This window comes from Aulonocara stuartgranti (assembly GCF_965226115.1).
Source record: "Aulonocara stuartgranti genome assembly, chromosome: 1".
NCBI classification, from domain to species: Eukaryota; Metazoa; Chordata; class Actinopteri; order Cichliformes; family Cichlidae; genus Aulonocara; species Aulonocara stuartgranti.
In genome coordinates this window covers 42,403,734-42,427,608 of record NC_138939.1, presented here as the reverse complement: position 1 = coordinate 42,427,608, position 23,875 = coordinate 42,403,734, and the positions used below count along the sequence as shown (strand labels likewise).

The 23,875-nt window shown below is 40.7% G+C and overlaps 2 protein-coding genes across 2 annotated transcripts; both read left to right on the top strand.

Annotated features, from left to right (window-relative positions):
* Positions 1–1,181: 1,181 nt before the first annotated feature.
* On the top strand, positions 1,182–4,488 carry uqcrfs1 (ubiquinol-cytochrome c reductase, Rieske iron-sulfur polypeptide 1). The gene is made up of 2 exons (XM_082533273.1): positions 1,182–1,467; positions 3,504–4,488. Exons 1-2 carry the CDS (start codon positions 1,257–1,259, stop codon positions 4,112–4,114), a joined length of 822 nt encoding a protein of 273 aa, XP_082389399.1. The 5' UTR covers positions 1,182–1,256; the 3' UTR covers positions 4,115–4,488.
* A 3,130-nt stretch (positions 4,489–7,618) lies between these two features.
* LOC309710125 (uncharacterized protein) lies at positions 7,619–23,330 on the top strand. Its single transcript, XM_082539364.1, has 6 exons — positions 7,619–7,836; positions 10,168–10,209; positions 18,330–18,713; positions 20,243–20,359; positions 22,250–22,340; positions 22,428–23,330. Exons 2-6 carry the CDS (start codon positions 10,170–10,172, stop codon positions 22,738–22,740), a joined length of 945 nt encoding a protein of 314 aa, XP_082395490.1. The 5' UTR covers positions 7,619–7,836; positions 10,168–10,169; the 3' UTR covers positions 22,741–23,330.
* Positions 23,331–23,875: the final 545 nt, after the last annotated feature.

Sequence of the window (23,875 nt, the reverse complement as noted above, 5' to 3'; positions counted from 1 at the left end):
TTCAATCCAGTGTAGCCTTGATATTTAGGCATTTCGCTAGCGCTTCTGAGGAGTGAGTATAAAGGGAGTAAAGTTTTTTAACTGTCAGGTAATTTCAAATGCAACATCTCTATTAGGTAACAGACATCAGCTAACATACAACTGTGTGTGCAGTTTATCACACAATGTGTTGCCAGCTAAATGTCCAGCTACTGTATTTAGGGAGAGAAAAAAATGTGGAATAGCTTTTCTCAGAGGAGGAGAAAGACAGCATCTCAGAAAGACGGGACAGGAGAGGTAGAGGTGCAATTAGATTTAAAGGTAGTTCATTTTTAATCACATACTGGATCTGTGTATGATGTGTTTTGATAAATTATGTATTTTCATATCGGGAAACATCCTGCAAAACAATGTTGCGTTATTAAAATGTTGCATGAAAATATTCAGTAGTTTAGTAGATGATAAATTGGTTAGCTGGTAGTACTGTGGTGATTTCACAGTAGGGCACTGTGTTGGACTGTGGCTGTGATGCTCATGGTCAGTGTTGGGTCACATCAAGTGTCGTAGATTAATTTGTAGTTAAGCTGACGATGCTTAGATTCATTCATTGAATTCCACCTTCATGCTAACTGCATAGGTCTAGTATAAAGAAAATATCCACTATACTGAAAATGTAGGAAATGGAAATCAGCCAAGATATCTTGTGAAACATCTGGTGACTTAAAGACCTGACTGTTCACATATTCCTGTTTAGGTGTGGAGGCAAAGTCACCCTCTACCAGGTGGGCAACAGAAAATAGTTCATTTTTACATGTCTTTGTCACTACATGTGTCCTACATAACAAGCTGAGCAGATTCGTTAGAATTTCAAATGGAATAACATTTTTATTCTCGTGTATTACTATTAAAATATTAAAATAGCACACGATTAATTTTCCTCTGTGTAAAAATAGATGGTAGACTCGTCCTTCAAGGAGCAACTTTTTACTTTTGAGTACATTTCAGAGCCTGTATTTTTTAACCTTTACTTGAGAAAAGAAGCTGAATCGGTACTTCAGCTTTTAGTAATTTTTAACACAAGTATCTGTAAATACAGAATGTCTGTACTATTGTCACCTGTGCTGTAAATGTTCATTGTTCACCTTAAATGAAAGGGCTTTGGTCACGTTTACGTATACGTACGTAACTGTTACATGTTACGTAAGTACGCACTGAGTTCCGCCAGATCGAGGGGTGCGCAGTCGAGCGACACAAGGTCGTTACTGCAGCGGTTAAACATGATGTCTATAGCTGCCCGCTCAGGGGTGTTTTCCCCTTACATGCAGGCCACCGCTTTCGCAGTTGCGGGGCCTCTGAAAGCTCTTGTACCCGGGGTTGTTGTAAAGGGAGAGAATATTCTGTTGAACCCGAAGAAACAGTTTTTGTGTCGCGAGTCGCTAAACGGTCAAAGCCCAAAGACAGGCCCTGCTGTGACAGTTAGCATCAATGGTAAGTTGTCATTGAATTTTAGCATTATCTGAACTGGTAATGTTAGCCTTTTGTTTAGAAAAAGCACATTTAACTTTAACGTCGGATCCCGCGGACTGTCTATATCCTGATATATTTGTCAGTAGGAGGTTTTCCCTCTTACGTTTATACAGTCGGCTGCTGTTAGCTTTCTTATACAGGCAGTTAGCCTTTGGGGCTAAAAGGAGGCTACAGCTGACGTGAGCGTTACGTTAGTGTTAGATAATCAGGACTGACGACATCATCTCAGGGCTCTAAATATCTGATACAAAACCTTTTTTAGAGGCTCTGTTAAGTACCGCAGTGTGCGTGGCGTGAGCGTTGTTGGGGTCCGTTCAGTGCCACCCAGTATGCGATACGTCTCCTGCTCTGTATGTGCGTTTCTCCTCTTAGGTCGCAGACAAAACTCCAGACACAGGAACTTATCGTTGCACTAAATCAAGTAATCGTATTTTTTTTGCTCCATACCTGACTACCAGCCCTGGGACTACTAATTTGAAGAGTGTAGTTCTAATACATAGTACAGCATGTTTTTACATGAGGCTCACCTGTCTGTTCCCTACTCTTCACTGTGCTCTCCACATAGAAAAGTTGAGCGGTTGGGTTTTCCCCCTCTGGTAACAGTCAGTTGAAGTGATAAGAAGGTAGCACTGTCTAAACTTGCTCTTCACTCTGAGCTTACTTGACCCAAGGACTCAAAGGTCCATCTGCCCAATTTGAAGTCAAAGCTAAACTGACAAGAAGCGCAGAGGCTTATAAAATCATCTCATTTTATAGCCATCTAAAGTAACATGAGTAGAATTAAGTAGTAATAATATGCTAATAATAATCAGGCGACGAGTCACCACCAAAAGTAATAGCACACCATCCCAATTGAGCTGCTCGAAATGATATAAGTTGTGGGGATTGTGTCAAAGCTGCGAGGCGAGTGTCACAGCAAAGATAAGATAAGATAGAACTTTATTAATCCCTCGGGTGGGTTCCTCTGGGAAATTCGATTTCCAAAAAGCACAGCACCGACAGAAGTTACAGAGTTACAGAATATTATATATATATACACACACACACACACACACACACACATATAAATGAAGAGACAAATATAAATAAAATATACAAAGGGGATAAATAGAATAAATAGGAATAAAAATAAAAATACAAGTGAATTGCACATTTCAAGTATGAAATGTGAGGCTGAAGATGGAGAATAAGAATAAATCTGACGAATAATAAGTGTGCTCTTGCATTGGCACTCATAAATGTCACGTGCTTTTGTAGTGTAGGTGATCAGATGTATTTTGAGTGATTTTTTTAACCTTGCAGCCTTGTAACTTCTGAATTATATTGAATGTTACTGCCTTATCCTTGTTAGTAAGAATATCAAAATCGTGTTTGTGTTTCACATGTGTTTCTTAAATAAACATTTTTATATTTGCAGAAGTTGCATTTTAAAGGAAACAAACAAACCAATAAATGCAGTATACTACTTAATTTAGACAAAGGATCCACTAATTTAAAGCTGGAAACTTTAAAGCCCAGTTGCATTTTTTTCAAGCTGTTGAGGCTAAGAAAAAAACTGTGTAACTCTTTGTTTGCAGTAGAGGTGGTCTGCTATCATATTATCTGTTTCATCAATTATATCCAGCCAGTCACTGGAGAACAAATGTTTTCAGATGTGTTTGGTGCAGCACATGTATGCCAAGGAAAAACATGATAATAAAGACGCTACTTTCTTTCTGAATGTCTCACCCTGATGTGTAAGCTGAAGCTTCCTGGCCACCGTCAGGGAGTCAGTCTTCCTCTTTAACTGCTGGGCAAAAGCTGGTAAGGACACTGTTGTGGTGGTCCTTGAACTCGTTCGCAGCTCACTGGAGAGGCAGATCTGTTTAGAAAATCATTTAGTAGTCTCTAGTTTCGTTTAATTTGCTTTGAATTAATAGTTTGGGCACCATTCATTGGTGATGAATCTTTACTCTATTTAATCCCAGTAGTCTAACTTCCAGCTACTGTTTTTGCAGGATCTGCAGGAGTCAGATTTGCTCATACAGACATCAGAGTACCAGACTTTTCTGACTACAGGCGTCCAGAGGTGCTTGACCCCAGCAAGTCATCTCAGGACAGCAGTGAATCCAGGAGAACCTTCTCTTACCTGGTTACTGGGGCGACAGCGGTGGTGAGCGTCTACGCTGCCAAGACGGTGGTCACTCAGTTTGTTTCTTCCATGAGTGCCTCAGCTGATGTCTTGGCTATGTCCAAGATAGAAATCAAACTGAGTGACATCCCTGAAGGCAAGAACATGACTTTCAAGTGGCGAGGCAAACCACTGTTTGTTCGTCACCGCACAGAGAAGGAAATTGCTACCGAGGCTGCTGTCAGCCTCACAGAGCTGCGAGACCCTCAGCATGATAAGGACAGAGTCATCAACCCCAGCTGGGTCATCGTGCTGGGAGTGTGCACACATCTGGGATGTGTACCCATCGCCAATGCCGGCGAATACGGTGGCTACTATTGCCCCTGCCACGGCTCGCACTATGATGCCTCTGGCCGCATCAGGAAAGGCCCCGCCCCCCTCAACCTGGAGGTACCTTACTACGAGTTTCCAGATGACAACACAGTGATTGTGGGATAAATGGCACTCACAGGACTGAGATGGCTTTGTACTTCAGTTGTCAGTCCATCACAAATGTATTCAGGTGCATTCTGCTGTGTTAGTGAGAAGATGTTGAGGTGTTCGAAGGGTTTAGATCCTTTCAACAGCTCACTCGAACATGAGAGCACCTCTGCTTTGTTTTATATAATGCCATAAAGGCACATTACACGCTAAAAACAAGGAGGAGCTTTTGAGTTTTGCATTCAGACAGTTGACTACACTTGGAAAACTTCATAGTCTTTTTTTCCTTTCCTGAGTACGACTTGAACATGATAAACATCTTGAGTGATATAATCTAGCTCTGGAGAACAAATGTATTCAGATTTGGATAATAAAGATTTAATTGTATTTGACAGCTGTGGGTCTGTGTTAAGCCTTTGTTTAACATTCTGTTGATGTTCAGGTCACATCGAAATACTTGGACAGAAGATAAATTGAGCAGGTCTACTTTTTGGGATTTACTTACCTGAATAACTGAACATACATCAAGACAAAGCCCAGATGTGTTTGCGATAAAGTTACAAGTAGGGATGGGTATCGTTTAGGTTTTATCCGATACCGGTGCCAAATCGGTACTTTTGAAACGGTGCCGGTGCTTAAAGAATGGAGAACACAAAATTGGTCCAAAAACCTCTCATGTTTAGCTGTTTTCCACTTTTTCTTTGGTCATTTTAGCCTTTTTGGCCAGGGTGAAGGGAGCATCTGCCATCAAACAAGAAGACAGCCGCATGTAGCTATGATGATGTTTGCTAGTTCACCTTACATGCATTAATGTAATAACGTGGTTAGCCTACTCAACGTAAATTACACATGAACAACATTAAGCTACTCACGCAGAGAAGAACGGCTGCTGCTGCATCATCATCCTCATCATTTCTGCTACACTGGCAGGGCTAGGGGCCAGGACGCTCCTCTTCAGGTTTTTTGGGGATGTTGCTCCGGGTCCGATAACAGGCACCACACCCGCAGTAGATGTGCTCGGTGTGAGGTCTCGCAGCAAGCTATCAAATACGGGGCATTTCTGGGCTTTTAACAAAACGCTATGCGTCGCCAGGTGTTTCATCAGATTCGAGGTGTTGCCTCCTTTGACAGTATCACAGTATCAGCTTAAAGCACTTGTTGCTGCTGAGTTTGCATATTTTGCTGTGAAGTACAGCCAGACTTTTGACCGCTTCACCTTGGGCATTTTTAATCTGTAGCTCTGCATAAAAGAACGTACGTACCTGGACCCGCCTACTATCCTCGGAAACGTAAAATGATTGGCTAGAAGTGTATCACAGCTCAGGAAAAAAAGCACCGAAATGTGCGCTGCTTTTCGGTCTGGTTACTACCGTTTATGTCACCGGTACCCATCCCTAGTTACAAGCCTCAGAAGAACTGAACTGACAACCACACTAAAGCAGTGAGGAAATATTAAACTGTCCATGAAAAACTGAAACAAAGTTGTGGACAGAATTATAACAAGTAACAGCCAAAGAAATGTTAAAGGTGTAATTATTGGGCATAATGGGAAAGCATATATGATTTACATAAAGGAAAAGTGGTAAACACAATTAGGATGGACAAAACAAGAATCCAGTCGAACTATACTACAAACAGAAGATGCAGTTTGAGTATCCGCTAAGGAGCACATTACACCTCAATGAGACTTGGACATGTGCTGTTTAAAGTGCCATGTACTATAGCAAGTGTAGAGAAGGGATTCCACCTACAGTACATCCTGCAGCCGTGGAGTGTTGCATTTGTTTAAAATAAAATAGATTAACATATGTGGACGCAACCAAAATGGCCACAACGGATCATCTGCTCCATCTCACACTATTCCAGCATCTTCTGTCACACCAACCATCTGCATGCACTCCCTCACTACACCCATAAACCTCTGCTGAGGTCTCCCTCTTCATCATCCTTTGTTCACCCTCCTTCCTCTGCACCAAACCATCTCAGCCTCTCTGACTCTGAGCTGTCACTCTGATGGACTCATTTCTAATTCTGTCCATCATCTGAGCATGCTCAGCTCAGTGCCACTGTCTCCAATCCATATATCAACCAAACAAATGTTTTATTGTGAAGCACTTTGTGATTTATTAATTTTCTGTGAAAAGTGCAATATAAATTAAATTTGACTTCCTTATAACTTAGATATTTAAACTCATCTGTCTTCACTCTCACTGTTAGGAAGGAAGGAAGGCTTAGGGTTTAAGTAATCAGCATCATGGGCTCATCCGATTAGAATGAGAATAAGCAGTCATCTAATCGTTCACAGGGTTCTCCTTTTATTCCCAAATCAATAAAGGAAAGACACACATGGACTGCCAATGCTCTGCTGCCGCCCCGTGTGGGAGTGAAGAAAGAGTGAGCCAAAAGTGAATGCAGTCCTTATATAATGTGTGACAGGTGAGTGCAATTAAGGACAAGCACCACACCCAATCAAAGGGGAGAGAAGTAAACAAGGTGCATCTGGTGAAGTGAGTGGGTGTGCTGGGATGTGCTAAAATCTGGATCTTTACAACAGTCACCTTTCATGTTACATATTCAGGTGGAAAACCTGTATCTCTCTCTCTAATTCACATACATGTATTCTGTCGTGCTTCTACTGACATTGTAGTCTATAGTTTCCCTCCCTTCCTCCTTACTAATCCTCTGCTCTTCCTGATTCAGGAGCTGTGCTCCATCTGTCCTCCTCTCTTTCAGTTCATCAAAGTACTCTCATATCTGAACACATGCTCTTCACCTCTAAGCACATTTTGATCTCTATCCTTAATCTGCTGCACATCCTTTCCAGCTCGTTCTCTCAAACAGTGCAAGTCATTTTCTCCTCAGTGCCAGGCCTCACATACAACTCAATTCAGTTTTATTTATATAGCACCAAATCACAACAACAATCTCCTCAAACCACTTGTAATCCTACAAATTATACAAAGAAAATGTAGAAAACCCCAAGAATCAATCTAATTCCATTTCCCTATGAGGAAGCACATCGTCAGTGGGAAGCAGGCTTAGGAAAGAGGCAGCCATCTGCTGGGGGGAGGAAGACAAGACAAAAGACCTGCCGTGGAGGAGAGCCAGAGATGAATAATTAATGATTAAATGCAGAGTATAAACACGAGTGAAAAGGGGAGAAACACCCATTAATATACCTTCCAGAATCTTTTTATATACACAACAAGATGTGCTTTTCTTTCTTGACACAGAGGTTATTCACCTCTCCACAAGTGTGCTATAAAAATGAATCTTTTTACAGCCAGCAGTTAGCCCGCAGGCGTTTGACCAATGAGTCATGTACCTTTACAAACAGAAAAACCAAGGTTGCAACGAGGTCATATAAATAGTAACTATGCAACAGGGTCAAAGACCTGAAATGCAACCGTCTGAACTTTGGTTCAAAGACTTTGCAGCACTTTTGTGAGAATGAGTTTCATATTGATATCAAAGATTAACAGGACAGCATGACTGAGTTATAGCAGAACAGCAACCGGCTTCAGCTTCACATAGTAGTTCTGTTTAATAATTCAACAAAATATCACAGTGTTTCTGTTTATGGGCTTTAACGCAATCAGCGTTCAGAAAAAGAAGGCGGAGTAATGAAACATTGGACAGTCTCCTCCCCATTCACTTTGGAAAGTCTCATTTTTAGCCTTCTGCCTGCATAGCACACAGATACTCTCTCCTTTCTTCTGCCAGAGCTGGAGCATCAAAAAGTAAGTACACTATCAGTAAATATAGACGGTTTCTTGTGATTTACGTAAGTGTAACCAGCAGGTTTCTATGAAGGGGAAAGTTGTTTCACAGTTTGTTTCATGCCGTTTGCAAAAAAACCCCAAAAAACAAAACATTTCTTTTTGTGCCACAGACTAGTTCTGAAGAGAGGGACATGTTTCATCAGAAACAAAATAAGTATTACATCTGTGCAAGTGATCCAAAGGTGTGCTGAAAATAAGACGTCTTTGCAGTCAAACAGCACTAAGAAACAAAATACTTGGGGTAGTCTGATAGAAGTAATTAAAAAGGGAAGAGGGATAAAGACATTAAACATATGTTATGGATAAAATGAATGATTAGTACTAATAATGATTTTAAGCCCTTAAATTAGGATGATGGTGAGAGGTTAGCTGCTGAACCTTTTGAAAATCAGCAGTGATAATGAGTCAGACTGAAGCTTATCAGTGCCACATCCCATATAAATGTCTTTGAACACATTCCCAGAAAGTTGATTGCATTTTGAGAAGGAGAAATGTTTTGTCACAACCAGGTGACTTTTTCATCCTCAGCTGACCGCAGGTTTCTCCGGCCTTCATAATCATTAATCATACCAGCTGAAAAATTGTATGTAACAATCATAAAACTGACCTAATATTCAAATGTATGGTTAGAATGTGACTTGTACTCTAAAAGTGCTTTGAGTGGTCAGTAATATTAGAAACACATTATGGAGATTTATATTCAATTTTATTTTATTTATACAGCGCCAAATCACAACAAAAGTCACCTCAAGGCGCTTTATATTGTAAGGTATACACTACAATAATACATGCAGAGAAAATCCAATCATATGACCCCCTATGAGCAGCACTCTGGCAACAGTAAAGCAATATCCAGAGTGTGATTAGTGAGTGGTGGGTGGGTTCTTTTACATTTTGAAAGAAGCCAACAGAGTCTAATAAGAGATTAAATGCCGTGATTTTAGCATCTACATGGATGTTAACATCACACAATAATGATTTTATCTGAGCTGAGCACTAAATCAGATAAAAATGCTGAGAAATCAGACCAAAACTCTCTGTCAGGCCCAGGTGGATGATAGATGATTACAAATAAGACAGATTTTTGAGTTTTCCACCTAGGGTGGGCAAGGCATCAGGCTTTCAAATGAATTAAAAGTGTCTGGGTCTTTGGTTGATTAATAGGCTGGTGTGGAAAACTGCTGCCACACCGACCCCTCGGCCTGTGCTTCGAGGTTTCTGGTAGGTAGAATGACTCGGGGGTGTTGATTCATTTAAACTAACATAATCCTCCTGCTGCAACCAGGTTTCTGTAAGGCAGAGTAAATCAATTTGTTCATCAATTATCAACTCATGTACAAACAGAGACTTGGAGGAGAGAGACCTAATGTTTAATACTCCACATTTCACTGTTTTACTCTTTGGTGAAGATGTGGATACTGTATTGTTCTTTCTTTGCGATTTTTTATGTTTAAGTTGTTTTTTTCTCACCATATTATATTTATATGCAAGGTATATATCTGGAGTTGACTGGCTCATCACATGCTTGTTCAAATAGGTCTTTACAATGAGATTTGTTCACTGTGAGCCAGACAGAGAAGTGACTTCTGACACAGCTGACACTCTTCAAAGTTGCATGGATGAAAGCAATGCTTTTAGACTGAACAGTTGTATTGCTTCATCAGTACGTTTGGTCCAGTGGGTAATCTTGGCACATGGTCTAAACTTTGTCTCTCTGACCCATACATTATATGGTTGCCTATTAAAAGAATAAATATTATTTGAAATGTTTTATTCATATAGTTTTATGATGATTCTGGTGACACCTACAAGCTGAAATATGTCAGTCAAGCACGAAAGGTGTTTTGAAACAACATGAACACTATACAACTATTTTTTTTACTGGCTGTGGAAATAACATACACCACTATTCTCTATGTACTGCTGGTTCTTTGGATGTGTGCTCACTTTCCTCTTGGTTGACCAGAATAAATCTGTCACTGTGCTGGCTCTCTCTTATCTGCATGTAAACATGTATAAAAAACATAGTTAGTATAGTCTTGTAATCAGAATAGAATACAATAGAATACAAAATGTAACCCTCCTGTCAGTAGCACAAAAGATTAAAAGTGCAAGATAAGGAATAAAAGAGATGAAATAATGGGCATATAAAAGAAATGTACTGATAATAAATAGATATATAGTCAATGTATGTTTGATATCAACAGGATGATATTGCTGCACTTGGCATTATATTGTACAGCTTCTATTGAGTGTTCTGAAAGAATCCCCTTACTCTGTCTTTTTCAGATATGTTTGATGCCAGGATCTTACTGTTGCTGCTCCTGTCTGGTAAATAACCTTGTTATTCAAACACATTTTGAAATGATTTTATTAATACTTAATATAATATATACAGTCCCGATCAAAAGTTGAAGACCACTTGAAAAATGGCAAAAAACCCAAAACAAACAAACAATATTTTGCATGGTTGGATCTTAACAAGGTGCCAAGTACAAGTGTGACCGTTGGGCTGTATGTGTGGTCCAACTTGTGGACGATGGGCATGTCGGGGAAGTGGACCCCAGAGTCAGTATCCTCCTCCTGATAGTCGCCCTCTACTGGCTCCTGCTGGAGGGCAGGTGCTGGGAGGGGTTGCAGGAGGATGGGCCTGGCCTCACGCAGATAGGAGAGTGGATGCCATCCGAGGGCCAAGAAACTTCACCATTGCCTGTGAGGCATCCACTATCCCCACTTTGCCCACTTAGGCATGGTGGAAAGAGGAGAGCTGGCAGGGTAGGGAAGCCAGGTGAGTGGAAGTGGCCAGCAGCTCAGGTGCAATGTCAGGGTCCCCAGAACCTGCCAGCATGTGATGGGACAGGTGATGCAGGTAGAGGGATGAAATGAACACCAAATTGGTTAGACAAGCCTGGGTAGACATAGCCCCGTGTAGCCTAGCCAGCAGGGAGTCCGTAACCTTAGTTACAGGGAGTCAATGAGCAGGGAGTTCCTGCTAGGTGTTCTAGCTCTTTCTTGGCCTTCCCAGAAAACAACACACAAATAAACACTGACTGCCCCGGCTTCAACAGATAAGCCATTAGTTTCTACATTACTGCTCGTGAACTTGCAAGACCGTGGGAACAGGGGGGCGCCCGCGACATCAGAGAACTCACTGACCTCAGGCAGCCACTGCCAGGATCCGCTGTCTGTGTGAAATGTGTGACCATGGGCAATATGCCAGGGGAATGGCTGGCTCCAGGATCCCATGTGAGCACGAAGTGTGCAACCCGCAAGACCGCAAGACAAGGCACCAGCAACTAGAATCAGTGCAGCTTAGAGCTTTTTTTTCGGCTGCTGAGACAGGCTCCCCACCACAAAGGTAAATGGACACACACTGCTACTACACATTGAACTACACACCATACACACACTGTACATGCATGCACACTGCCAAGTGGAGATCAAACCTCAACATTGAAGTTTACCGAAAGCCCACACACACGGACCAGTACCTCCTTTTTGGCTCCCACCACCCTCTGGAACACAAACTTGGAGTAATCAGGAACCTGCAACACCAGGAAGAAAATGTTCCCTCTAAGCCAGAAGGGAAAACGAAGGAACACACACATGTGAAGTAAGCTCTTAAAATGTGGTTATCTCAATTGGGCTTTCATGAAAATAGCGAAGATGGGTAGGAAAGAAGGTTTCAATTAATTAGGGAGAAACAGAATGACAAATGGAACAACACTGTCATCCCTTATGTAGCAGGTTTATCAGAGGAACACAGCAGAGTCTTCTCCAAGGATCACATCCCAGTGCACTTCAGCCACTCTTAGACAAAAACTGGTTCATCCCAAGGACAAAACTCCCAACCACAAGCTAAACAACGCACTGTACGCTGTGCAGTGTAGTGAGGAGTGCTCAGACCTCTACATAATGCATGACACAAAATATAAGAGCCACCTCGATGGGACAAGACTCCGCTGTACATGTCTGTCTAAAAGACAAAGGTCACTCTTTCAAGGATGCTGACGTTCACATCTTTTACAGAGAAGACAGATGGTTTGAAAGAGGAATGAAAGAGGCCATCTATGTTCACTGTGAATGATGATCCTTGAACAGAGGTGAATTTTCTGCCACCTATAATGCAGTTTTTCCCTTCCCAGGCACCTTAACCTCCTAGGACCTGGCGTCCACATATGTGCAGAGATGGGCAAGTAATCGGGGCAAAAAGTAATCGGATTACAGTAACGCGTTACAAGTAACGCGTTACTGTAATCCGATTACTTTTTTCAAGTAACGAGTAAAGTAAGGGATTACTATTGCAAAAACGGTAATTAGATTACCGTTACTTTCCCGTAGGAACGCTGCGTTACTACGTTACTAAAACCGTGATTTTTTTGCGAGAATGTCTCATGACAGTGACGTAAGCGAGCACGACGTTCGTGACAACAGCTGTGTGCAGATCAACAATGGATCACATATCGAGTGCAGAGAGAGTATGAGCGTGCAGCGTTTAAAGCGTGGAAGTACTGACCTTACTTTGAGTTTGATTCCATAAAAAGTGACAAAAACATTAGTGTCCGCTGTGCGTGGGAAGAAAACTTCTTTTTACAGCGAAAAAAAACCCTAAACTTCCAAACAAGCACCGAGTAGCTACGACGTAATGGGAAACTCACAGAGAAAGTCGCGGATTCTTCCACTGACCGCGCCACACCTGCACCAGGGTAAACCTCCGCCTACCCTACTCCTGCTTTACAGGTGAAAATAGAGCAACAGGACCGCTGAGTCTTTGACTTTATTTATTTTCTGCTGTGTTTTACTTGCATCTATTTGAAAGACTGAGTGTAAACACAACAAATATTTTATTTTATGTGCTGGAATGTGCAGGAAATAAGTTTAAATATTAAACTAATTTATTCAAGTCAGAGAATGTTGCATATAATTACATGTTTGCTTGATGCATAAAGTTAAAAGATTAAAACTGATAAAACAAGTTTTAAAAAGAGAGACTTTTCCATTTGATTACATTTTGTATGATGATTATGCAGAAAAAGTAGAATTGGGCTGAGAGATCTATCACTTTATCACCTCTTCAGGTTGTAAATCGTGTTTTTTAAAAGTAACTAAGTAACTAATTACTTTTTTGGGCGAGTAATCGGTAATTAGTTACTGATTACTTTTTTCAAGTAACTTGACCAACACTGATCACTACTTAGAAATGGCTGTCTGTTAGCATGGTTATGTTTTTTAAATATCAGTATATTGTGATTTATACTGATTTTTGTGTTAGAAAAGGGCTAACACCTCCCTCCATCAGGGTCATAGGGTACCTGGAGTACAGTGGCTACATTGGTACTCCTGAAGTAAGCTTACATAAGCCCTGATGAAGGCCATCAGAGTTGGCCTTCCTGAGGTGGAATTTTAAGGAACAGTCATGGGATGGAACTCTGGTAGTTCTTATGACATCACAGCTATTGCACAGTTACAGTGCAGGTTTAAATGTTACAACTGAAACATATTTTTGACTCCAGCAACAAGCAGATACACACACAGCTGAACTAGGACATTTTCATAGAGCAGTTTCTTTGAAAAAAAGGTGAGTTTTGGGGGAACTGCTTTATAAGTGACACTTACTTTTAATGCTGTAACTTTGATAGCTGATGGTAGATATTTACAGTGAGATTTTTGAGCATGCCCTACAGTACAGATGGGAAATGTACTGCTTAACTTGAATAACTTATGTCTTTGTGGGATCTTTAAAGTTCAGATGATGGAACAAGGAGATGGGGCCCATGCTCAGCCTAATGAGGGTAAGAACTTGATCTGTTATTGTACAAGAGAAACGTAATGCAGTGTTGAAGTTTCTTTTGATTAGCTGTGACTTTGCTAACTGAACTTTCATGTAGAGCAACCACTCTTGGCTGAAGGTGGTAACTGGGGAGATATGGACAACGTCTTTGAAAATGGTGTGGAACATGTTATAATATTTTTACCACGTGAAGTTGCGAGACTTTGGGAGCCAGAGCAGCTTAACAACAACAATGATCACATCAATCAGAATAATTTCTTCAACATTCGTTTTGAAATTGATGACAGCAACTCTGATGATGGACATGATGACAATAATGCTGATGATGAAAATGACCACAATTATTGCAATTATAATAATGATGATCAAAATGCTGACAGCAGCAACGATGAAGAGGAACGCAATGAAGCTCATCAAGATGAAAGTGACCTTGCTGCTGCTGAGGTTGACTATGAAGCCAACCCGGATGAAGGAGAAGCAGCGGAGGATCTGCTTCCTGGAGGATTTAGGAGACAGTTTAGAGAGGAAGACAGTGATGATGAGAAAAGTAATGCAAGCAAACAGTTCCACTGGTGGGATGAATTTGCTGACAGCGACTCTGAAGAACAAGACTCCCTACTTGAAGGCAATAAAGAAAGCGATGAGGGTGATGAAGATGAGAGGTGAATCCAAAAGTGACATGCCAACCGTCACTCAGAGTGACTGAATGGAACCTCTTTAATAAAAATGCATCTTCTACTCAGTTGTCTTTTGATTAAATGCGAGCACTGCAACACTCTTGTTTTTAAAAAGATATAAAACTGCTTTTGTAAAACCAAATTACTCTTGCAGAATAGACGTACCAAGGTATGGTAGTATTCTGATTCTGATATTTAAACACAATCAATGTGCCATCCTACAAAAACAACTTTACAACTTTTTTTGATAAAATCAAGGACTCAGCGGGCCTGTTGCTCTATTTTCACCTGTATAGCAGGCGGATGTTTGCCCTGGTGCAGGTGTGCCGCAGCGGTCAGTGGAAGAATCCGTGAGTTTGTCTGTGAATTTCCCATTACGTGTCGTAGCGTACTGGGCGCTTGCTAGTGATGTGCGATACCACTGATTTCCTTTCCCATCCGATACCAAGTAATATTCAGGGTGGTATCGACGATACTGATCCGATACTTTGTACAAAAACGGATTTTATTTATTGTATCTCAAATTATAGCGTCATAATGATTACAGGACATCAGATTACTTGTTCTTATCACGTAACAATGCAGAGTTCATCATATAGAAATAAAAAACCTGAAGTTGTGCCTATTTGAACACGTTGCCTGCCTGCAGCACTAAAGGACTCCGTGAGAGACTCTCACCCTAGCACCACCTGTCCCTGTCCTCCTCTTCAGTCTCAACATACGCTCCTCATATTCTGTGATATGATTTACTCTGAGGTGTTTGACAAGGTTAGTGATGTTGCCACAACCATACATGCCAACCCTCCCGATTTTTCCGGGAGAATCCCACCTTTCTCCAGATTTTCCACCCGGACAACAAAATTGAAAAACCATATGGCAGAATTCATAGCGGGCCCAGCCAATTCCAGTCTCCAACAATGACGGCAGCTACTTAGTTTTATTATCACTCTTATTTCTCTTTCTGGGTCACAAAAAACTTTTAACATATTTTCAGGTGAGGATGTAGCTGTGTAAACTTCAAATATCTGAGCCGACACATCGTCTTCAAACCCCCGAGGTCTTTCACCACTCGGGTTAAACATGATGTACAAGTCACTTTGATAACTTAAAAATGTTCTTGTTTGGCTTTTTCAGTGTTTTATTTGTTCGTGAGTAAATCGGTTTGGCTGAGATTAAAGTTATTAGATTAAATTAAATGTAACTTTATTACTCCCTCGGGAGGGTTCCCCAGGGTTTTCACACAGCTGAATAAACGTCAAACAGAAAACTGATCAAACAGAAGTGTGAGACGGTCGAGAGTTTACGCCAGCGCCCGGCAGGGCTGTGCAGAGAGGCTTAAAGGGGCGGGTGCTCAAAGTTAAAAAGGGGCACATTGAACCAGGCTGAATAACAACAACACACATTCATCAAGAATCTAATATGGGCAACAAGGCAAAGCAAACGTAGCCGATGGTTTACATGATGGGTACAATGTTGCTGTTGAGGGGTTGCTGTGGATAGTGCTGGAGGGCAGGGCTGTGTTGATCTGAGACTGTAGACATTAAAAAGTCCACAGGAGAGATGGTAGCTGATTAAACAAGTGTCATGAGATAATAACAAAATGCAAAGATTGGTGACAGCGCTTGGAACCATAAGGACACAAAAAACTGTGAGAAATAATTTAGGCTCTGCCTGTGAATCACTCTTTGCTTCTCTTCTTCCTTCCATCATTTCATATATCACTCTCCACTTGCTGTCTATCTGAGAACAAGGCACAACTTGCTATTGCAATAAACTATAATCTAATTATCCACACCTAACAACTCTTGCACTTAATCTATAATAAAATGATGACAGAAAAATGTTATAGCCCTGCCTTTAGTAGCCTCACACAGCTCCTGCTGTTTCCTCCTCATGTCCTTACCAGCCATGTCTGCACAATGTTATATCATGAGTAATAATTAAAAAAAATCCATCTAAATAAAACACACATGCACGCACACACAGGGACATTTTAGACCTTCTTCAGAATACTGTATATACTATGGGCATCACGGTGCTGATCCAGAATCCTTACATTATTATTTATTACTAGAGCTACAATAATAAAGCAATGAGGAGGGGGAAGTAATAAATATGAAATAATGTCATTATGATGATTCCATTTGTTTCACTATCCACTCTGTGCAGGGCAAAGCTTATTACATTTTTGAACTGTAGAGATACAAAAATTTTACTGCTGTAAAATCCAAATTTTGTCTTATTTAAGTATCAATCAAACTAGATGGGGACATTTTTGACTCCTGAGGACCACCGGTGTGATTACGTGCTGCCATTTAAAAAATTTAAATGGTTCAAAAAAAATTCTCACTAAAGTTCAACATACAGCACTCTGTAGTTAGTCAGATAGTCAAAATTATCTAAACAATTAAATATTTAATTTTCTCAATTTGTTTTCGCTAAAAAACAGGGTGTGGTTTTTGTAAAGAAGGTCTGGTGGCCCTAAAATGTAAAATGTTGAGTAAATTTTGTGTTAATGTGTTGGTCTTAAGTAAAACTAAGGTGTAACACTGAATTGATTGACAATTTATACTTTATACTTTAAAAAACAGTCAAATGAAGTGGGGACATTTTTGACCCCTGAGGAGCAAAGCTGTATGGAAATCGGGAGGACATTATGAGGGTTAAACTGACCACTAACCCTCCTCCAAAACAGAAGTCAAAGTTCCAAACATGAATTCAGCAATGAGTAGCTCCAGCGTTATTGTTGATCACTTTAAAAACTCGATGCGCCATGCTTGATGCAAGCGTTTCTATGAAGTGAGTGGGAAAATTTCTCCAAGTGGTGAAATGATAAATGGCCTGCATTTATATAGCGCTTTACTAGTCCCTAAGGACCCCAAAGCACTTTACACATCCAGTCATTCCCATATACATTGTAGCCACAGCTGCCCTGGGGCGCACTGACAGAGGCGAGGCTGCCGGACACTGGTGCCACCGGGCCCTCTGACCACCACCAGTAGGCAAACACAGTATCTTGCCCAAGGACATTTGGCATGCAGCCAGGAGGCAGCCTGGGATCAAACCACCAACCTTGTGATTAGTGGCTGACCTGCTCTGCCACCTGAGCTACAGCCACCCATAGCTGAAGACAACTGCATGAAGGGCATCTACTGTCTGGAACTGTTGTCCATTTTTGTAAATTTGAAAACATCTCAGGTGGGATCTGCTTGTCACGTCAGTAACATTGGAAACCATCAGCACCATCGAGGTTTAATTTTTTTCTCATCAGAGTAAAACTTTCTTCCACCTTTCAATGTCCCATGTTTGGTGGTATCTTGCAAAGTGCAAAACAGAGACGTTTTAGTTTGAAGACGTTTTTTGTTTTTAAAGCCCTTCAGTCTCAGATGTCGTCTGATGGTTATGCGATTGTGGTTGGCACCAGTAAAAGCCTTAATTTGGGTCAAGGATTGTCCAGTGTCTTGACGGACAGCCAGTTGGATCCTCTGGTTCAGTGCTTGTGACATTTCTTTGGGTCTTGCCACTTGATTTTTTTTGTTCCATAACCCTCAGGATCATCTAAGAAATTCCAAATGACTTTCTTACTGTGTCCCACCTCAGCAGCGATGGCGTGCTGTGAGAGACTTATGCAGTTCAACAACCCAACCACATTCAAAAAGGGAAAGTTTTTTTTTGCCTTTGCCGTCAGAACATCATGACAGTTTGACTACCTGACAGAAAATGACAATGAATTGACATTTTTACACAGATATGGCCTTTTAAAGGCATGTGGTCCTAAACTTTTGATCAGCTGTAAAACAGCCTGTTTCAGTTTAAGCGTTATTTTAAATCAATTGCATGCTCAAAAAAATGTTTTGTCTCACTCGCATTTTGTCTTGTTCCATGTTGAAGCTCTACTTGGAACCTTGTTAAGCTCCAACCATGCAAAATATCATTTTTTAAGTGGTCTATATCTAACGTTGTTATACTGTCAACACCTGCAGGGGCAAGAGCATTCATGATCCACAACACCCAGCACAACCTGTGTCTGGAAGATTCAGCAGATACAGGTGAAGTCCAATTGAAGACATGCAACCTAGACTCTGAATATCAGCAGTGGATCTGGATCAGTCGGGACATGCTGATGTGTGTCGCATCATCTAGGTGTCTGTCAGCCCAGCACGAAGGGCCAGTGCACACCCAGGATTGCCATGAACCCGAGGTGGATGCTGCTTGGTTAATATGGGACTGTGACCGGGACCAACTGATCAGTAGAAAGCTATCAATGCTTCTGTCACACAATGGCCAGCATGCGATCCTCGTACAACACAGCAAACACCCAAAGTGGAGATCTCTGGATCAGGGGGACATCTGCCAGGAAAGATTCAGTAAGACTCAGTAGTTATTGAACAGAAAGCAGCTTTTCTGTTCTTTGCACACTTTTCACACTGAAGCAGGATTTATGGTCCACCAAAGACAGCGGGTTCACTGCCCACTTTAGTCCAGGGCCTGCCTGTAGGCCTGCAGTCTGCCTCTGTTGTCAGATGGAGGCAGTGTACAAAGTGTGTGTAACAGCTGGTCTGCAGGCCACTGTTGCTCTTTTAGATTTTGGTCTGTCAGCCGGCAGCAGAGAAGTTCTAACACACAAAGAGAGTTAAAAACAATGAAAATGTCCACCGCAGCCACTGTGCTTCTTTATGTTGGACTTTTGTAGTTTAGTGAACTCTGCTATCACTCTTTCCTCTATTCTGACTCACTTATTAACCAGTCTACATTTGGCAGATGCTTATGTCATACGCTTCCAACAACATGCAGTCAGGATATTGGATGACTGCACGGGAATGTATCTAGGGTGGGTGGAACCCCCACCATTCGACTGAAAACATGTACGCGGACACACCGTAAATCCTGCTTTAGCAATACGCAACACGTTCACATATAAGTAGAAAAGGAACTCGGACAAATTTAAAGTGAAAGTGCAATAATGTGATTTCATGAAAATATATTGAAGTAGTCAAAAAGTAGTTAATATTATTAAGTATTCTATTAAAGTGTTCATTTATCACTTTAATTCTTCAGCTGAAAAAGGTGGAGCTCATTTAAACGTCAGTGAATTTCTTTCACTAATCTTGTCTAAATCAAACTTGTCCATACTATTGTGCTTATTAGTGACCTGTGTTTTTTGATTGCAATAAAGATAGAAAAGCAAAGAAAACTCATTGCAGAACATTCTTGTCATGAGAGACTGTGAGTCAGCTAGCAGTTAGAAAGCTGGATCCACATAACGTACTTTGTATGTGTCAAAGTATCCTTGGGCACGATACAGAATCCCAAGTTGTCCTGATATATCCACTGGAGTGTGAGTGTTAGATCAAAGTGTATAGATAAGAGCTGTATGAATGTGTGTGTGATCGTGTGGATGAGACTTGTGTTAGAAAGTGCTTTGAGGAGGTCAGGTCACAGTGACCTGAATCTTTGGCCAACAAAATCTTTACAGTTTATCACTAAGGAACTCAAAATATATTACATTCAGAAGAGTATGTTTAATGAACAGCACATGTAAATGTTAAATGGACTAATTCTTGTATAGCGCTTTTCTACTCTCCCAGAGCACAGAAAGCGCCCAACATGCCAAATTCACCCAATCACGCAAGCACTTTTCTTCTAAGCTTTTTAGTGCTTCCTAACATGCGTACACATTTATAATGCGATGGATGCATCCGAGAGCAACTTGGGGTTAGTATCTTGCCCAGTGATACTCTGCATGCATACTTGGCAGTAGAGGACCTGCTCTCCTGCCACTTCATCATTACTGGTACAGAGACAAATTTAAGAGCTGATACTGAAATCCTCAGTTTGCTACATTTGTGTTTGACAATCAAAGCTTCTGTGGGGTCTGTCTGTGTGTCCTCTTAAGGACATCGGAGAGCTTCTGACGATTTGACGTACGAGGATGAAGCACAAACAGGAGAGCTGACAGCTATGACAAAGGAACAAAGAGAGTATCTACGTTGGTTCTACCGCACAGAGGACCGTAAGTGCTGCTCCTGCTAGAATACTTGATCCAAATGGATGTGTAACATGAAATACTTGGTAATTTGGATAGTCTGCAATATTTTTTTTTCCTGAGACATAGTATGCTGTGTGAAGTAGCATAACATAAGCAGCATGAGAGGTGATAGGAAGACAGCATCTGCAGACTGTTCAAGTTTCCTTTAAGTGTTCTTTATTTTCTGGCGTCGCCTTTCAACAATTGTTTCACAAAAACATAAGAACCTGTCAAAATCTCACCTGCTTTATACAGAATTCTACTCACACCTGGATCTCATTAACCTCTACCATTGGGAAAACAGGATAGACTAAGCAACACAACACAGTCTAGACAAAGAAACAGGAATAAAATGATTTTTCCACTTAACTCATTCACCCAACTAAACAGTTTGAAAAGTCAATCTCTTCACTTAATCTGACTCGTGAGGTTATTTTAAATGAAATAAACAATTTTACACAAAAGAAACACCTCTTCATTTGGTTACACCCAATTGACATAATCAGTGACATCATATCCTATAAAATCAGGAAGTACTGTTTTACACATAGGACCTGCTCAAAGGAACACACAATGGTAAGTATAACCAAGCTACATAAACAAATGAAAGATTCAAATCAATTAATGATGAAGTGAATATAACCAATGCTACCACAAACAGACCTGGGATAGTATGTAGAGCCAAGGTTGCATGTGCTGTGTTTACATTAAAGTAGTGATGGGTAGATGAGGCCTCGTGAAGCCTTTCAGCATATTCCCCAAACTGTATCTGTGTCGACACAGTGTTGCTGTTTTGCTCCATACCGACACCTGCTGGACCTTAAATATCATTGCAGGCACCTTACTTGAGACTCAACAGACACTGATTCAATGACCTAGTCATACTTGTACACACTGTAAGCTATTGTACTTTCCATGGAATCATTTTATATCTTTTACATTGCAACTATTGCAGACATCTTTAAAATATATTGTGAATGACATTAAGTGAAAATTAAAATGACAGTATTGTGAATGTAATATTACCCATTTAAATGTAATTGATTCAGAGTTTATTATAAGTTTTTATTCAGAAAAATTCGGCATCTTTTAAACACAGCTGTATCGATCACGTGACTTTTTCTTAAAGCGACGCACGCACCGATACAGGTTTCACTCTGTGAGCTTGAGACATGCGTCGGTGCGTCAGTGTTGCTGGACCCATCACTACATTAAAGCATTATGATAGACTATAAGATATCAGAACACAAAATAACAATATATGCAAGTGACAAATGGCAAATGAATTCTGTCCCAGCCACTTTGCCACATGCTGAAAGCTTTTCCATATAGAAAACGGAAACTTGTCGGGGGGGAAAAGCTAAATGATAAAGCTCAGAGCAAGAATTCTGCTCAGCAGTTTCTCAGCTTCATGCTGGTGAACCAGACCACAAGGGTCTTGGCACTGGTTCATTTTCATTACTCATTAGGCTGTCAGGGGGAGTAGCTGTGAACAGCTCGGACTGTTAATTTACACATTTGGCAAAAACGTTGATGCCACATATTTTAGTAAGAAAGCGAGCATTCAAAAATCCAGAGAAATTCGCTGACTAAAAGGTTAGTGTTGTTATGTTGTAATGCTGTCATGTAGAAAATACTGTTATGTCAAATTTTTACATGTTCTAATCAGGGAAACATCTCACATCTGTAGATACGCATTTGTTTTGAGGCTAATATTCTACAGATTATCAAAAATAAAAAGTTGGGAAATACTGACAAGCCCTTATTTAACTCTTGTTTGTGTGTGTGTGTTACTGATTCTGCAGTGTGCATATGATATTCTCATATGAAAGAGGGCAGGGAGGTTTTCAGGTTTTAATTATCCTCGTGTTGCAGCAACCACATGGACATTTGTACTGCTGGGACTGGCCTTTGTCTGCCTTCTTGTTGGTTTTCTTCTCCTGGGAATGGGAGCCATGGCAAATAAGTATGACCCGAAGTTGTTTGACTGCTATTTTTTTGAGAGCGAACATACTGTATATTATATTAAAGGTTTCTGTACTAACTCAAACAGGAGCAGGAAGAAGATAGCCGAGTACAAGGCTGCAACATCTCTGCTTCAGAAAAATGAAGATCAGGAGCTGCTCAAAGAAAACAGCACACACCCAGCATCAGACATGCCACTGCAGGGAAACAAGCCTCACATGTCCAACAGTGACACAAGTGAGCAGAGCAATGCAGGAAATATTGTGGTCACATGGAAAGATGGCAACACCTCCTGCCTGTACCCAGATCCTGCGGTGGAAGAGAAACAGGAGGAAGAGAGGAAAGAGAAAATAACAGCTGCTGAGCTCGACTCTCCAGATGAAGTGAAGATTATGAGCTGAAGAGGTCACAGTGAATACCAGCGGCAGTGGGAGTGGCAGTGTTTGCTTTAATAATTGATCATAATTTTCTGATTATTCTTATTTTCATGACTTCAGAGTGAAATTTTATGAAACCCTCAAATGATCAGAAAACAGTTCTCTTTTTTATTCATTCCTAATAAAGCTCATAACAGTTTACATTACAGTTTCAGTGGGTGGTTGCGCTCATAAAATGTGTCCACGTGGGAACAAAAGTTGTATAAAAATGGTTCCCTGTAAAGGTATTCTATAAAAACAGTTTCTGGATGTAAGTTCAGATCTGCTTATGTGTGCTTCCCCCAATGGGCTTCGCCATTGTTAGTTTTGGGGTGGCTAAAGGAGGCAGCTCTGCCCCTGCTGATGGTTCAGTTTCTAGGGCTCCTCTTGTGGTGTTGATGATGATTTCTGGTTTGATGGGCTGTAAAGTTGCTTTCAATAAGGTTCTGTCCACAGGGAGTCTGACAAATAGACACCGAATGTTCTAGTCTTCCTCCATCCTGTGTTGTGAACTGAAATGGGAAAAACTTAATGAGATTTGAGTACTTTTGTGTGTTGTGCTGATGCCTCAGATATTATTGCATCACAATAAATCACTTGCTTTGATCTTGAAGGCCTTTCGGACTTGTCATTGTTCGTATAAATGTCTCTGATATGGGAAAACATTACTTAGCGTAGAGAAAGAATTTCCTTCATGCTGCTCACCACATTGGAAGAGCAAGCTTATAAGGCATGCATGTCTTTTTCTCAGTGACATAATGGTTTGGTTTATCCATCATTTCAGTGGATATATGACAACATTAAGGAGGTCATAAGAAAAACAAACTACGCTGAAAAAAAGGGATTGGCCATCTCTTGGATTTATGTAAGCATCTTGCGTGTATTTAACACAATTGCCTCATGCTTTAAAGTTAAGTGTAACTGTGTCATGTAGAAACTACATGATATGCAGAGAGAGTAGATTAAATCATGTTCGAGTGAAGTAAGTCAATAATATAGCTAAATTAAATAAAATCTTGCTACACCTTTGGATCGTGGTTTGAGGAAGGCCTCCATCTCAAGCCGAAAAAAAAAGTCTACCTTGTAATTTGAGCACAAAAATTTCATGTTTCTATCTTGA